This window comes from Maylandia zebra, linkage group LG8, assembly GCF_041146795.1.
Source record: "Maylandia zebra isolate NMK-2024a linkage group LG8, Mzebra_GT3a, whole genome shotgun sequence".
Classification (NCBI taxonomy): domain Eukaryota; kingdom Metazoa; phylum Chordata; class Actinopteri; order Cichliformes; family Cichlidae; genus Maylandia; species Maylandia zebra.
The window spans coordinates 8,941,063-8,958,608 of NC_135174.1; the positions used below are offsets into that span (position 1 = coordinate 8,941,063).

Sequence of the window (17,546 nt, forward strand, 5' to 3'; positions counted from 1 at the left end):
AACTTTTGATGTCATTTTATTTCAAAACATCCTCAAGACTGCACAGAAGCATAAGGTAGGAAAAAGCAAACGAACAGGACAGAGAGACGGTTCTTCTTAGAAGAAAATACCTCAACGGGTCATAGGACGGGGTATGAGTGGTACTTGGTGATGAAACGTTGATTATTCAGTTGGCAGTTCATAAGTTTCAGATCTCTTCTTCAGGGAATCAGCAGCTCTCTTAAAATAATAAACAGAAAGGCAGAAAACAATCCTGCTTTGGCAGAAAGCCTGCAGGGGAACTGAAAAACCCTTAAAACCAGCGATTAAGATGGTGCAGGAAAAAAAGACATTTCTGTAGAAAACAGGATAAAAACACAAGGGTGCGTAACAAACAGGAAAGCACAGAGGGAGACCACATGTGGCTCTTTTTTCCCCCTGCTGCACCATCAGCAAGTCAATACTTGAAAAATAAACGGAGAAAATTGAAGATATTGACCGAGCAGCTACAGAATACCAATGTAAAAATCCATGTAAAAGCTCTTTTTCCTTCCCCTTGTTCTTAATTCCTGCCTATTCTGCCTCTTTGTTGCAGGGCCTATCGGAACCAGTGGGCAGTGCCGTCATCCATCATCCGTGGTTGCCTCATGGCAGGGCAGGGTCAGAGATGGCGTGTGCAGGGTCGCAGGTGAAGGACACAGTGATGGCGTAGCGTGTCCCCCACATTACCTTCTCCACGCGGTGGAGGTTCTCTGAGCCAGAAGAGAAGAAAGAAACTCTCCCTAAGGGTGGGGACAAAAGGAACAAGAGGAACTCTTTAGGAGAGAGGAAATGTAAAAGCTGTTCAATATTTACCGATTCAGATCCAACACACACACAGCTGGTGTTACCATGTGTTGAACAAGGCTTTTAAAGTCAGAGAAAACCTCTATTAATCTCATGGTCGGTTGTTACATCAGAGGTATTGGCAAGGCAGAGATACGGCACTTGACGAATAGAAATCTTGAAGCGAAATCTATTGGAGAATGCTGTAAACCCAACTATAGAAGCTGCCAACCATACCTCTTTTACGAGATGCGATCACAAAGTTCTGGGATTACACTTCTACAAATCAAAAACAGCATTAGATTTAAATGTAGACGATCTGTCCTTCAAGGGCATCTTCTCGTATATCTCTGGACTAATTTAAGTGCCTCTGTGCGCACGCTGGATCCTCCGCTGTGTCAAAATGACGATCAACTTGAATTAAATCATAGGTGTCAAACTCTGGCCCGCAGCCTAATTACATTTGGCCCGCGAAGCCATACCAAATTACTATTAGAGCTGGCCTACTGGTATTATACAGCTAATGTATATATTGTTTAGTATTAAGCTTTGCTTGTTCCATATTCAGTTTTTCAGCAAAACGTGTTTTGAGTCCATAAGAAAAGATTAATTCTTATATCTGGAGGAATAAATATATTTCAATAAATATTAACGTTAGCCCGCGACATTGTTCCAGTTTTGAATTTTGGCCCACTGTGTATTTGAGTTTGACACCCCTGAATTAAATTGTATGAAAGTGGGGGAAGTTGCAGGAAGATAAATCTGGCGGTGAGGCAGGTGGTGAGAAACGATTATGCTGTCGTGGCCACAAACCTGTAGCATTTTTCATGAGCCGTGGGGGCTCACAGACACACACGGCAGTGCAGGTCATTCCAGCTCAATATTCTCTCACAGATACTTCATAGCTATAAAGGAGAACTCTGCGCTGACAGCTCAAGCCCCGCCCACCCCCAAAACCCCCCAGCAGGTATGCTCCTGTTTATAAAACTTAGGTGATGTGCTGTGCTGGAAACTGGACATTTCAACAAGAGAACGAGAGGGGAAAAGAACATGTAGTCCCTGTATCATAATTCAATACAACAATGATCCTCTTCAAGAAAGTGTTTTCAGTTTGACACAAGCTGAGGTTTGCTCTCTGTGCACACTTGAGTCGCTGAACTTGGATCATGGTGAAATCACAGAACGCACAATGTCGTTTCCAGGGATTTATATCAGCAGCACTGGCAGCTGTTCAAAGGTGTATGAGAAGATGACTTTAAAGTCAAACTAATATATAACAAAAAATGTTACATTTTTTAAATTATGATCACATCTCATCTCAACAGTCAACCTAGGAAACATATAAATGAGTTGACTGGTTTAAACCGTCATAGTAAAGATGATGATGGTACATCTGCTTGTTTCTAATGGCTGATCATTCACATGATTAGCATATTAACATTCATTACAGAGCAATGCAGGGTAAGAGAAGTGATTGTATCAGAAATCTGGGTAGAGGTGTAGATGAAACTTGGGGCATGTGTACTAGAAATAAATCTGTGGGGAAAAAAGATTTTTAAAACCTCTTTCTGGTGAAAAGTCAGCAAACTTTTTAAATGATTCTTATGAGATTTAACTGGCTGCAAACATTCAGTTTTTATGAATTACTGATCATTTATATAAAGTTATGGCCTCCGTAACCTTCCTTCAGATATGTATCTGGTCTTAACCCAAAATAAATGCCTAAAGGGAGTATCAAGTCGTCAAGACGTCAAGAAAGGTTGAAAACAGAGCGAGGACGCAGCTAGCGAAGCTTGGTATACACACCAGAGGCAGCATATGCAGTTATTCTGGTTAAACACTCATTAGTTTAACAAAGTTGTTCTCAAACTGTGGGGGTGGGACAGAAAAACGTCCGTTTGGGCTTGGGTGACCAGGCTAAAAACCCCGAGTCTGTATTGAATGAATATGATAAAAAATTAAATTGCTGATACTTTCGTGCATACTGAAATTTTCTTTTATATTGTTGATTTATAAAAAATGTTTAAAATATGAGGCGTGTGAACTATTATTGACTTCTAAAGTGGGACATAGTGGAAGTAGTTTGCAAACGATTGGTTTAACCTGTTCACTGAGAACACAGTCGTCCCCGGCAGAGCCCGACCAGAGATTTTTAACACTGATATTTGGTGATTTTAAAATCTGGCATTCTGAAATAAACGCTGATCGTTTTAATAAATTCCAATATTGATATTTCGGCAAAATGTTAATATCAGCCAATAATATCAACTCGCTGGTAAAATGGTAAGGGTCTCGAGACAACTCCAACTCTAACACCATACCAACACCATAGAAGCAGAAGTTTAATTGACTTGATGATAGCTTACTAAACAGCTATGCTGTTCATAGAGAAACTGCTATAACATCCAATTTGAAAGTGTTGGTATGCACTTTTTAAAAATTATTGTTATTATTTTAACCTTTCGACAGATTATACCTTGCTTATTAACCATGTTTCCAGGTTTAGCCTAATATAGCTTATAAGCCTTAAAACAGTTCAAACACTCCCCCTAAAACTCTCACTACAATCACAAAAGCTGGATGTTTATTTCGAGCTAAACTTGCTGTTTTGTAGTTATTATGCAAAGCAAGGTAAACCATGTCCTCCCTCTGTCTGGTTGTAATATTTTCCTTTCATTTGCAAAAAGAAAGTAAATAAGGTGAAGCTATTATTTATTTATTTATTTATTTTTTAAAAAGTATTTGCAATGATGGTGGAGTCAAAAACCATTGATAAGGGAAGCGAACACAAAGACAAGCAGTTGGGAGCAATTTACTTATTCTAGGGTTTCATTTTTTGGACTGAAATGCATTTCCTTTGACTGAAAAGGTTTTTTTTTCATTAAATAAACAAACAGTCTGAGTCTGGTGAGGTTTCCTCAGGATAAATTTTCTTCACTTATCAGAAGCTCTGCGTCACCAGGTCATCTCATGAACTACTACCAGTTACTAGCCAGTGTTGTTTTACCTGTGCTCTGTGTTAGATAAGACATTTCCATTCAGTTTGGAAAGTTTAAGCAGCAAGCCCACAGTTGTAGATTTTTATTCAGAATTCTTTCAGACTCTTGGTTTGCTAATAAACTTACAGTGTCTCAAACCTTTTGAAGAGAATATCTCATTATCTTATGCCATGAATAAACAGCTGGAATCACTGAGCCAAAGAATCTCAATCAGATTGGAGACCGGACTGTGACTGGGCCACTTCAAAACCAACAGTTTGTCATTTAGAGCCATTCAGAGATGGCCTTGCTGCTGTGTCTCAGATCATTGTCCCGCTGCACAACCCAATTTTGCTTCAGTTGAAGGGTACAAGCTGATAGCTGGACATTATCTTTCAGGGTTTTCTGGTAGAAGTCAGGTTCAGTCAATTACAGCAAGTCATCCAGGTCCTGAAGAAGCAAAGCAGCCACATAACTTCCACCACCATGTTTGACTGTTGGTATGATCCTTTTAGTTAGTTTTACACCAGATGGAACGGGACTCAAACCTTCCAATGATGTTTTGTGGCAAATGTGAGACTGTTTTCCGTTTGGTCAACAGTGGGTTTCTCCTTGGATCTCTCACATGGAGGCCATTTTCGCCCAGCCTCTTTCTTACTGTTGAATCACGAACTTTGACAAGTTAGCCGTGGAGTTCTTCAGATGTCGTTGTGTGGATAATGGCTCTTTGTGGTTCAGTGGAGTCCCAAAGCCTTAGAAATGGTTTTGTAACTCTTTCCACAGTGATAGATATTACTGACTTTGTTTCTTTTTGTTTTCTTTTTCTTTTAGCCTACTTCACTTCATGCTTTTTTCGACACTAAAATTATCATTTAAAAACTAAATTTTGTATTTACTCTAGGGCAGGAGTGGGCAACTCCAGGCCTCAAGGGCCGGTGTCCTGCAGGTTTTAGATATTACTCTTGGTCAACACACATGAATCAAATGATAAGTTCATTACCAGGCCTCTGGAGAACTTCAAGACATGTTGAGGAGGTAATTTAGCCATTTAAATCAGCTGTGTTGGATCAAGGACACATCTAAAACCTGCAGGGACACCGGCCCTTAAGGCCTGGGGTTGCCCACTCCTGCTCTAGCCTATAAAATACTGATGACCAACGAGTAATGCATTTTTTTTAAATGTAACATCAAACATCCACTTCCATTACCTAATAACTACCTTACAATATCAGCCACATCATCTTGTCTGCTAGAGTCTAAATAGTACTTTCTTCATTAAAAGCACAACTAGAAAGGTCTTCATAATAAATGCAACATGCTTATTAGCAGAAAAAAGGCAAAACTGCTACTTCTTAAAAACAGAAAAACTATATGTTGTAATTATTGCTTTACCTGCAGTCTTTCCCAATAGTATTTTAGCACTTTGCGGTGTCATGAAAAGGAGTAAAGCATCAGTACATTTCTGTCATTTAAGGATTTGGGTTTCCACAATAGAAATTTTCCCATGAAACAGAAAACTTTAGAGAAACAATTCCACGTCCTGAGCTTATTCTTGAAGCACCTGGGTCAACAATCACTTCTATGGAGGAAATGTATCCTCCCAAGCTAACCTCTGTTTAGCAGTGCTGTTAAGTGCCGCACTTAACATTGTCTTCACTAAATGTATAGGGGAAGTTTTGCCTCATGCTACTCATGTGTCATGCCATTAACCCATGAATATTTGCCCATAATCACCAACGGGATGAGCAAGAGTACAGGTCTAACAGTAAACAAGACCCCGAGATACTTAAACTCCTCCACTTGGGGCAGGGTCTTGTCCCTGACCCGGAGTGGGAACTCCACCCTTTTCCAGCTGAGGACCATGGCCTCAGATATGGAGGTGCTGATTCTCATTCCCACCGCTTCACACTCGGCTGCGAACCGTTCCAAGGCGAGCTGGAGGCCATCACCTGATGAAGCCAACAGAACCACATCATCTGCAAAAAGCAGAGATGAGATCCTGAGATCACCGAAGTGAAAGCCTTCCGCCACTTGGCTACGCCTAGAAATTCTGTCCATAAAAATTATGAACAGAATCGGTGACAAAGGGCAGCCCCGGCGGAGCCCATCACCCACCAGGAACGAGTCCGACTTATTGCCGGCTGTGCGGACCAAGCTCTTGCAACCGTATAAGGACTGAATGGCCCGTAGCAATGGGCCAGACACCCCCATTGCTGAATATAATATGTACTTAATAATGTATAGCATTGATATTTTGTAGTACACTGTATGATTTTTTTTAATTCTTTAATTTTATATAATAGAAAAATCCAATGTATATAATTTTAAAGTCAAGTGAAAAAAATAGTTTTTTTTATTATTTCATGGAATTTTCTTTTTTCACAGAAAGGAAGAAAAGTGGTTTGGGAACTAGTTTGCTTCTCTTGTACGTCAACAACTGAGCATCATGTCAGTGTTTGACTGACAGCAGGCTGCGGTCCGGTAGCAGAGCGAGAGAAACTGGGATTAATTTTTGATGGATGGAGTGAGAAAGTAAGGACCACACGCCTCCAACTAGACCTCAGTGAGAGCTGCAGCTTTGTTTACATGGAGTTTAATGCGCGGAACCAAGCAGCAAACTAGGCATCTAGCCTTCAAACTAATGTTAGCGCACTTTTCCCTGGTGACGTGTGCTTTTTGAAGCAGGAATGTGTGAAACAAGACATGCTCATCTTTTTAGGACAAGAAAGAAAAAGACTTAAGTAGTAAAGCTAAAGTGAGTTATTTTCAATATGTAGATGAAGCAGTGCGTGGGCTCTGTGTTTGGCAGATAGCCGACATAATGTAGTAGTGGTAAGTTCAAGGTTTGGCATCTACCATTGGTTAGTTAAATTTAAAAAAAAGGCAGACCTTTAAATTCCAAGCTTTTATGTATCAGAACACTTGAAACACTTGAAGTGCGTTTGGTTGATTTTAAACAGGCAGTATAAGCGCTACAACTTGTGCAAAAAATGTACACATTACTTCTAAAAGACACGGGGCTGGGTATCGTCCCTGATTTCTAGAATTGATTTGATTCGATCCACGATTTAAATTCGATTCGATTCGAATCGGGGAAATTTTGTCAAAAATATTATAATTCTGATCATTTATCAGTACTGACACTTGTGAGAGCTGTGTGAGAGCTTCTTATCGTGGTGGAAGCAAAACAGCAAAAGTAAAAGGGAATTCATGACGATGTGTATGTGAAGTGAAATGTGAAGCTTAGATTTGATCTTCTTTTGCTGCTGGTTCAGTCAATTTTGGTTGGAGAGTGATTAAACCTGCAGCTTCAGAATCTAGTGCAAAAAAAGACATAAACACAAAGCGCTGATCCGCCGCTTCAGAATCAGCCCCGGTGGTGTGTCCGTGTACATGCCGTCGGGTGAAAAAGCCGACAGCTCACTGATTCTGATGTGTCGAGTTCGCGCTTTGCATTTATTTCTTTTTGCAGAATCCGTTCACCTGCTCTCGTTTGCTGTTTTAGTTGTTTGGTGGTTGGTGAAATAGTTTTGTGAGGTTTAACCTGAGATTTTGGGTTTCTGGCAAAATACATTTATATTTAAAAATCGATTCAGGATTTTAATGAATCGATATCGCTTTATTCAAACTAAAACCGATTTTAATCGATAAATCGATTATTGAAACCCACCCTAAAAATACAGTAATAAACTGTTAAAATTTCCACATAAGATTTAATTCTACTAATAGTTTGTAAAATGTTATTTTTTAGGTGATTCTTACTTTGACTGTATTTAGGAAATTCTCCATTATCTGTGGGTATCCAATCATTAGGATCAAAAGTTTGATGCCATATAAGGGCGTGGAAAGTCAAACATTTTCCCTGAATACACGTTTATTTTTTAACATCACGGTGAATCTGCATTTTGGAGTCTCATAAAGTGACTATGTGCACCATGATGAATTTTTTTCTTTTGTTGTGTATTATTCAAATGAACGAATTTGCCTTGAGAACCAAACACGGTTAAACATTCAGAGAAACAACGACCACGTACAAAAATGTCTTCTAGATAAATGTAAACGCCATCAACGGGAAGTGAACAGAAAAAAAAAAAAGTATGTCATAACACTTGAGACAGTAGGAGAAAAAACCTGCAGAAACACTGCCGTCTCTCTTGGACCTGCTAATAAGAGGCTTTAAAAAAAAAAAAAAAAAAAAGAAGATCCAATTAATACCATCACAGAGGTACTACGATGCGTAATAGTGATCAGCACGAAATACTTCAAGCAACGCCACCAGACTGTTTTTGTTTTTAATAATAAAAAACAGCCACATGCTGCTGATTAGCACTTAATGAGCTCTTGAACTTCACAGACCCAACCGGGATGAGTGCACAATTCTAACAAGATGCTAAACGACGCATGACTCATCCAGTGCCGATAACAAAATCGCCTGCTGGAGCGAAACGCCTCTTTACACTGCCGGCACAGTCACAAGGTGCGCGGCACACTGACACAATGTCCAGTCAATTTATTACTCCCACAGCCTTATAATTAATCAGCTGGGGAAGAATTAAAGAGGGTGTTTGGTGTAACCAGAGATGAAAGGGATAAAAGTAAGATAAAGATAGATCACGCTAAGCTTGAGCAGACAGGACAGAAAAATGTGCTCCCAGATGCAATTACCTGGATTACATTGTGACTGACTTCAATTTAAAACCCTTGAGAAGGCTGAAAGGAGTGTGGTCGCTTTCCATTTGTCACCATGCGTCAGTCTAAAGAGCAGCTTAAGTGGATCCGTTTCACTCTTTTCTTTTAACGATAACTGGATACAGCTTAAGATGGCGAGTGCTGGAAAATGTATATCTGCTAAACATCATCTTATTAGCATTATGACTCTGAGAGTGTTAGCACCGTGAGCTTCAGACAAGAACAGAGCTGCAAAATGTTCTTGTTTTATTCAGTGTGAAATTATTCTGGACATTTTCAGTAGCATTTGGGCGTCTCACCACTGGCTGTCTGTCGGGGTGTGTTAGCTGTGTGATAGACTGACAACCTGTCCAGGCTTCACTTCAGCTCCCATCCAGTGACAGCCAGGATAGGCTTCAACGCACCGCAAACTAAATGGGAAGAAAATGCACGGAACTCTGTCGAGCTCTCAATACATTTATACAGGCTTACACTCGATACTAAAGTCATAAATGATTTCACAAGAATCAAGTACAGATGTCATCCAAAGACGTTTCCCGTCATTTGTAGAACAAGAAGGAGAAAATCCTCTTCAGGCGAGCTCTGACTAGACAAGTGGAGGGTATGCAGCAGGACGCGTGACGCACAATGCACAAACAATTACTGTGAATTCTCTGGTCAGTTAGTTGTGCTATTCTCACATCTCTGCAGTCTTAATCCACACAGACTTTGGATTCCAGAGCTGGGAGGCTAAAAGCTAACTTGCTTTCTCACATCCACCTGTAGAAAACTGTAGGGCAGTGCGGCAGGGATGAAAGCATCTTAACACAAAATCTGTTTGTCATTGAAAAGAAATGAGCATTAGACAGGAGTCTAACAAACAGCTACAGAAATGAGAAGTGTGGGATCCAGCCACTGTCACGTTAATGTTAATCATTCTGTCTGTGATGAAACATGAGGAACCAAATTTTATACAAAATTCAAGGACTCTTTTACTTCTTAATTCTATAAACAATTCTCACTTTAACCAAGTGGCAGCCTCCAGGGATGAAAAATCAACCGAGTGCAGACATGCTAAAAGTCTACAGTTTCTTCAGTTCAGTTCAGTTCAATTCAGTAATAGTTATATATCACCAATTCACAACAACAGTCGCTTTATATTGTAAGATAAAAACCTTACAATAATACAACAATCAAAGACTCGCTATGAACAAGCACTTGGCGACAGTGAAAAGGAAAAACTCCCTTTGAACAGGAAGAAACTTCCGATGAACCCAGGCTCAGGGAAGGGCAGTCATCTGCTGCTGGGAGTGAGGGGAGGAAGACTGGACAAAAGACACACTCTGGTATAGAGCCAGAGATTGATAATAACTAATGATTAAATGCAGAGTGGTGCGTAAACGCACAGTGGATGGAGAAAGTAAAATGTGGGTGAAGAAGAAATGCTTAGTGAAGCTCCCAGCAGCCTACGCCTATTGCAGCATAACAAAGGGAGGATTTAGTGTCGCCCTAACTATAAGCTTTATCGACAAGGAAAGTTTGAAGCCTAATCTTAAACGTACAGAGGGTGTCTGTCTCCCGAATCCAAACTGGCAGCACAGAAGAGGGGCCTGAAAGCTGAAGGCTTTAAATATCCTCGGAACCACAAGTAAGCCAACAGTATGAGAGCGAACTGCTCTACTGGGATGACACGGTACTGTGAGGTCATTAAAATAAGATGAGGTCTGTATATTAAAGACCTTGAATGTTAGGAGAAGGATTTTAAATTAAGTTCCAGTGGCCACTTGAGGCTGCATACAAAAGGAAGTTGATCCCCAAGTGCCCAGCTATGGGCATATATGTTTAAACTCTGGCAAAAAAAATGGTTTTAGTGTCCTTTCCCTTTATGGCAGTTGTGTAGTAGGTACATTTAAGTAGCCAGTCGGCGTCACTCTGTGCTTCCTGTGCCTTTAATTAAACTACCTGCAGAATCCTACAACTTCCTGTAACACTGCAAGCTGATCTTCCATATACGGTCATTTCTGACTAACATTGAAGGCATCGTTTCGATCGTATGATTTCGCCCACACACACTAGCAGCGTCTTTAAAACAACACACCTTCTCAGAGTGAGAGATTAATGCACATATTTTCACTCCATACACTGTGTGTGTCTGTACAAGCACAGCGGGCAAGGTCAGACCGGCCGTTTTAAGGTGTCTGCCCAGCTGAGGTTATCTAATTCCGTGGTTATCCAAGCAGTCAGGTTAACTGCTGCTGGCTCCTCTAACTGGTAGACGTGTCTTTTTCGCTCTGTCCTTTTATTACCCTGTTTGTATCTGCCATTCCCAGCCAAACACCATATCTCTCACGCTATCACACACTGTATTTACTCTTTATCTGTCTCCCAGCCATTTTCTGTGTCTGACCTACCTTCTTGCCCTATCGGTGGCGCTTTTCACATTCCACAAATCTATCCATCATCTCATCTAATCCTCCACTTTTTCCTCTGCAGTCTGAACACCTCCACCTCTGTCCCCCTACTGCTCGTTGTCATTACATCCTTGACTGTTGCGCTCTCTGACAGCAAAGTCCTGATTGTCTTCCTGGTGTTATAATTACACCTTGTTCATTGCAGTCGCCTCGAAGAGACATGATTATCTCGGCAAACTAATCATCCATCCAGATATGAGGATCAGACTCTTATCAAGTCAAAACATGTCAGTGGGATCCATCCCAAACAGTTTCTTGATGAGGTGATGGTGGATTTTAGTAGAGAAAATAAAATGATGGGATGTTGATGCATTATGAATGAGCCTGTATCATGTCTACTACTCGACGCACACACATAGCAGGTTAGGATTTACCAGCTTTACAGATTGCCAAGCATTTAAAAATCTATCCAAGGGACAGACTGTACTTTTCCTAGTTCACTTTTCCATGACCCTCTTCCCCACCTTCCTCTTCCTCCTGCAATGTTCACTGGGTTTAAAAATCCTGCTCATGTCGCCCTCTTTGCTGTCTGGAGGTTATTCTCACCTCGCCGATACAAGACGGCTGAGCTATTCACCAAAACCCGTCACAGGAGACTAGGAGGAAGACACGCTGCAGTCACTCTTTATTATCATACGTCCTTCAGTCGATGTTCAAGACAGTGTCAGCAGCCCAGGATCCTTCACTGCAGCTCACCGAGTATGACACATGAGCGAGAGTGGTAGCAGAGATTAAATGGAGGTGAAAAAAGGCACACAAAAAAAAAGCATTTAAGGTAAGAGAAGTAGTAAAATATCATTTTTCTGAATTGCTTTTGATTAAAAGTGGCAAAAGACTTGATGTAAATGGCACGAGATGATGGACAGTGGGGGAGATAAAGGGAGAGAGCGAAAAGCGGTGAAGAAAGAAGTTCAAGAAGGGACAAGGTGAGCGGAGGCAGTCTGGGATGGTTTGCTGTCAGAAGGAAAACGCCTCAGGCGATGTTTCCCATACAGAATCGTTCAGGAGTAACGCGTACGTGGGGGAATATGAGCCGAGAAGGAAGCTGCCCCAAGTTTTTTGCACAAAAACTAGGTCACACAAATATTACAAACCATGACACTTTGGAGCGTCACCTCTTCTCTTCCCCCACAGTGAGGCCTCCACGATCAGCAGACTATACGACACACAAAGCTTTTGAGTTTATCTTTCAAATTTTCTTCAGTGACGACCTTTTTACACTGAAGGGGAGCTATTACAGGGAGTGCAGAATTATTAGGCAAATGAGTATTTTGTCCACATCATCCTCTTCATGCATGTTGTCTTACTCCAAGCTGTATAGGCTCGAAAGCCTACTACCAATTAAGCATATTAGGTGATGTGCATCTCTGTAATGAGAAGGGGTGTGGTCTAATGACATCAACACCCTATATCAGGTGTGCATAATTATTAGGCAACGTCCTTTCCTTTGGCAAAATGGGTCAAAAGAAGGACTTGACAGGCTCAGAAAAGTCAAAAATAGTGAGATATCTTGCAGAGGGATGCAGCAGTCTCAAAATTGCAAAGCTTCTGAAGCGTGATCATCGAACAATCAAGCGTTTCATTCAAAATAGTCAACAGGGTCGCAAGAAGCGTGTGGAAAAACCAAGGCGCAAAATAACTGCCCATGAACTGAGAAAAGTCAAGCGTGCAGCTGCCAAGATGCCACTTGCCACCAGTTTGGTCATATTTCAGAGCTGCAACATCACTGGAGTGCCCAAAAGCACAAGGTGTGCAATACTCAGAGACATGGGCAAGGTAAGAAAGGCTGAAAGACGACCACCACTGAACAAGACACACAAGCTGAAACGTCAAGACTGGGCCAAGAAATATCTCAAGACTGATTTTTCTAAGGTTTTATGGACTGATGAAATGAGAGTGAGTCTTGATGGGCCAGATGGATGGGCCAGTGGCTGGATTGGTAAAGGGCAGAGAGCTCCAGTCCCACTCAGACGCCAGCAAGGTGGAGGTGGAGTACTGGTTTGGGCTGGTATCATCAAAGATGAGCTTGTGGGGCCTTTTCGGGTTGAGGATGGAGTCAAGCTCAACTCCCAGTCCTACTGCCAGTTTCTGGAAGACACCTTCTTCAAGCAGTGGTACAGGAAGAAGTCTGCATCCTTCAAGAAAAACATGATTTTCATGCAGGACAATGCTCCATCACATGCGTCCAAGTACTCCACAGCGTGGCTGGCAAGAAAGGGTATAAAAGAAGAAAAACTAATGACATGGCCTCCTTGTTCACCTGATCTGAACCCCATTGAGAACCTGTGGTCCATCATCAAATGTGAGATTTACAAGGAGGGAAAACAGTACACCTCTCTGAACAGTGTCTGGGAGGCTGTGGTTGCTGCTGCACGCAATGTTGATGGTGAACAGATCAAAACACTGACAGAATCCATGGATGGCAGGCTTTTGAGTGTCCTTGCACAGAAAGGTGGCTATATTGGTCGCTGATTTGTTTTTGTTTTGTTTTTGAATGTCAGAAATGTATATTTGTGAATGTGGAGATGTTATATTGGTGTCACTGGTAAAAATAAATAATTGAAATGGGTATATATTTGTTTTTTGTTAAGTTGCCTAATAATTATGCACAGTAATAGGCACCTGCACACACAGATATCCCCCTAAAATAGCTAAAACTAAAAACTACTTCCATAAACATTCAGCTTTGATATTAATGAGTTTTTTGGGTTCATTGAGAACATGGTTGTTGTTCAATAATAAAATTATTCCTCAAAAATACAACTTGCCTAATAATTCTGCACTCCCTGTATAGTTTTCTTTATTTTCTGTGATATATCTACTGTTACAGTGATGAATGCTCAACCTACAAAGTTTAAAACATGAAGTCACCATAAGAGCTCCCCAGTGAGAGTGGATATCCCTAATATTTTGACTTGCTGCCTTTTATTACCAAAAACCAGTTTCCAAAAAACAAACGTCAGCAAAGTGTTCTCATATTTTTTCCTCTTCTTAGTTCAGTTTAAGAAAACAAACTGCTGCTGTCATCTGTTCAGTCAACAGTTTTTCTTATTTACACACGTTTTAGTCCTGATGGAGCGCTTAGTTACGCTTAGTTACGCTTCGTTACGAATCATGTGGACAGATTTGTGGATAATAAATGATTGAAGTGGTCCTATTATTCTTCCTAAAGCTTCATATTTTTATCCCTGGACTCCACATAACTTAATCATAATCATTTTATTTATGATAGATGGCCCCTCAGTTGATCCATCCCCTGAAATGAGCCGTTTCAGCTCCTCTCCCTTTAAGCCAAACTCTTTCTGATAAAGAAACCAAAAAAGGATCATTTAACAGCGCTCCATGTCTGCTGGCTGTGCAACAGTGCATATATTACAGAAGACAAGAGATATTTGCTATTTGTTTTAATATATGTGCCCCCTGTAAACTGTGCTACATCTTAAAGCTGTCAGTGTGGCAGGTGGATGTTGTTCAGTCTGCCTGGAAGCATCCACAATTTTAATATGACAAAAATAAGGAAAAGTAAAAAAAGGTGCACATTACCAACGACTCAGTTATTATCTATTTAATAATAATACCTTATTGATATTTGATAATTACTTCTGTCTTACATCTTTACTCTCTACTTAAAAGCAAGTATCTTAAGTGTGTCTGTATATTGGAGAGCCTCTATTAAGTATTGACAGAGTAAAATGTGAGGTAACCAGTATTTCACCCCAGAAAGCGCAGACATTACATTTAGACTTAATGGACGACAGAAATAATTAAATAAATGTGATTTTTTAAAAAGCCATGTTAGATCTATAACTAGAAAAAGAATCCAATCACTCTTTATAAAGCATGGCGTGCCATATGTTAAACAGGAAGAACAATTTATTGCTCACTTTCAATATCATCCAATTCAGTATATAAATAAAACCGGTGTACATGCTGTGTCACATTCCTTTAAAGTGACCAGCTTGGAAACTTTCCAGATTTCCTGCATGCTCCCCCTGAGGACTCCTCCTCCGCTTTAAAATGTCTGAAAAGCAGATGCCCCTCTAGGCTTTTCTGCTTCAGTCTTCAAGGTGTTCATTTGCTTATAGTGTTGCCCATTTTTTTTCCTTAATGTGAAGTGTTGACACAGACAGATCACGTTACTTACTAAAAAAAGACCACATGTAGTTACTTCTAACTTTTTAGGTCCTAAAAGCTCAATACAAAAACAAATCCCCTGCATGCGCACTGTGCTACAGTCTGTGCTGCTGATTACCCACTTACAGAGGATTATGCCCACTTTGCTGCACACATTAGTGTGCTAAAACCACCTCCAGGCTCCCTAATGCAGCTCAGCAATTATAATTTTAACCTCTGCTGTTATAATGAAATCATTTATCTGTCTCACATCATTTACTTTAACTTTTAGGCTTATGAGAACGAATCAGCTATCAGGTGTTAACGTCGATGGCCTGCGTTTACACCATCCTGTCTTTAAGCAGGTCAAGCATTAAAAAAAGGCTTAAAGCTAAAAAAGAGTTAGGTAGATTCAGCTTCTAATACCTGTCCGTGGTTCCACAGTCCGGTTGCCATTCTGGTCCATGAAGACAAATCTACCTCCAGTGAAGTCAGAGCCGTAGTCAGACAGGTACAGGAGGGAGGTGTAGTCGAAAGAGCCATAGGTCACCTGGCAGACAGGGAGAGAGGAGGAAAGCACGAGTTGAGAGCTGAATAATATAATTTCATGTCTCATCTCCATATTCAACCAACACTCACAACACACACGTGTCACAAGTTCATTCCCAAACTTCTGCACGCTTTAAAATTTAATGTGTTCACGTGGAGCAGCAGCACCGCTCCATCATCATGAGCTGACGGGTAAAAAACACAAGCAGAATATTTCTGACTGCTGGCTTGATTTTTGAATTAGAGCTAGTGCAGTGTTCACTATGGCGACTCCTAAATGGAGCAGCTAGAAAGAAAAAGAAGAGAGGAGGAGTGACACTGCGCTTAGTAAAACATTTTTTCTCCTTTGTTTGTCCTTGAGAAACAGCGCTGTAGATCTATCAGTCTATCTAAGATTAATCAATTATATTCTGATTCTGATCCTCGCCCCAACAGAGGACTACAAACTGACCAGCAGCCTGTGTGAAAAAATGTATTTATCAATATGAGGGAGGGGGAGAACCCTATCATACAAGCCTAGCTAATGCTGCTGGTTTCACATGTCACAAATGTGTTCCCAAAATACTTTCACAATACAACAAAAAGAACAGACAGCATGCCTTTGGCTTTTTCTTTGTTGTACCTCCGCGACAAAACGTTTGAAAAGCACTAACCTAAGGCTCCGGTCTGCCTATGGAGCGTCACTCCGTGGATTCCCAAAGTTATTGTATGGATTCTTACTCAACACTGATTTTAAAAGCTCCAAAAAGCATTTACAGCTGTGGAACCGTTCACGCATGCATTCAATGCATATCACTTCATGAATCATATCCCTGAAGGTTTTATCCATCACACTGTAAAAGAAGCAGCAGCAGCTCTCTTTCTGTACATTTTGGCTCCACGTGAGGTCCCCAGGCTCTGAGGCACAGTTTGGATCTACTCACAGCAGTTTCACACATAAAGCATTAGGTAAAATATCCCACCTGCATGTTCTTTACAGGCAGGCGGATTTGTTACTTTCTGCATAAACTCATTGTGAAGTTCCTTTGTGTATACACCACACAGCTTCTCCCACAGCAGGATGGCAGCCACCTGTTTGTGCCCACTGTGTCAGCAGCTCATGTGGAAAAAGAAGAGCTTTGTCTTTACGTCGCTCAAAGATTACCTGCTGCCAGGTCCTCCCTCCCACTCCCCCCATCGTATCTGTAATCACTCAAATACAAGTCAAAACGATGCCGCTTTGAGCAGCAGCAAGCGTTATTCATGGGAAGTGAACTGTTGCCCGTTTCTGCAGAACAACTAATAGCAGTGCTAACGTGAAAGCGCCTGATCTCAAAACCTTAATATATCATCTGAAGGTAAGCTGAGAGGGAACAAGAAACGGCTGCCTCTCTTATTTCTTGCTGTGAAATAAGTCCTCTCACTTCAAAGAGAGAACAAAAGTAAGCTGCTAAGAGTTTTATGAATCCCTGAAACGACGTCAAACCGGCATCGTTCACAAAGCGCTCGTAAGTGTTTCCAATCGAGTTCTACAATAGGAAACTTTAACAATTCATGAACATTTGTCTCTTAATGTGCGTGTGCCCGAACGCCTGTGTTCTCCAATTAGAGAAGAGTGTGAAATGGAAATATAGTGTAACCATGGGGACTGAGAAGCTGCCTGAAGTTAGAATCATCTTATGTAAGATGTTATTTTTGGCTAACGTTTAAACACATTTTACTAACATACACTGTAAATCTGAAAAGTTAACATATTACTGAGATTTACAATGCCAGGCAACACACCTAGCACACATCTGTTAATAGTAAAAGCCAATTGTTGCTTATACACTGTTACTGTAACAGAAGCTCACAGCAAACGCTGCTGAAGTTTCAAAAGGATTTTGCAGGTCTGAAAACCAAAGTAGTGAGTTTGAAGATGCTTAAAATCCCCTAGTATTTAAAGTCATGTGAAAAATAATTTACACTCCATTGAATGTAGTTA

At 40.8% G+C, this 17,546-nt stretch overlaps 1 protein-coding gene across 1 annotated transcript in view; it reads right to left on the reverse strand.

Moving 5' to 3' along the window:
• The window catches only part of ogfod3 (2-oxoglutarate and iron dependent oxygenase domain containing 3), a 32,182-nt gene continuing 14,636 nt past the window's right edge, over nucleotides 1-17,546 (reverse strand). The window contains exons 8-9 of the mRNA XM_014409727.3: nucleotides 15,461-15,584; nucleotides 1-761 (exon numbers count right to left, since the gene is read on the reverse strand). Coding sequence (XP_014265213.1) covers nucleotides 625-761; nucleotides 15,461-15,584 — 261 coding nt within the window. The 3' untranslated portion in view covers nucleotides 1-624. The remainder of the gene's footprint in view (nucleotides 762-15,460; nucleotides 15,585-17,546) is intronic.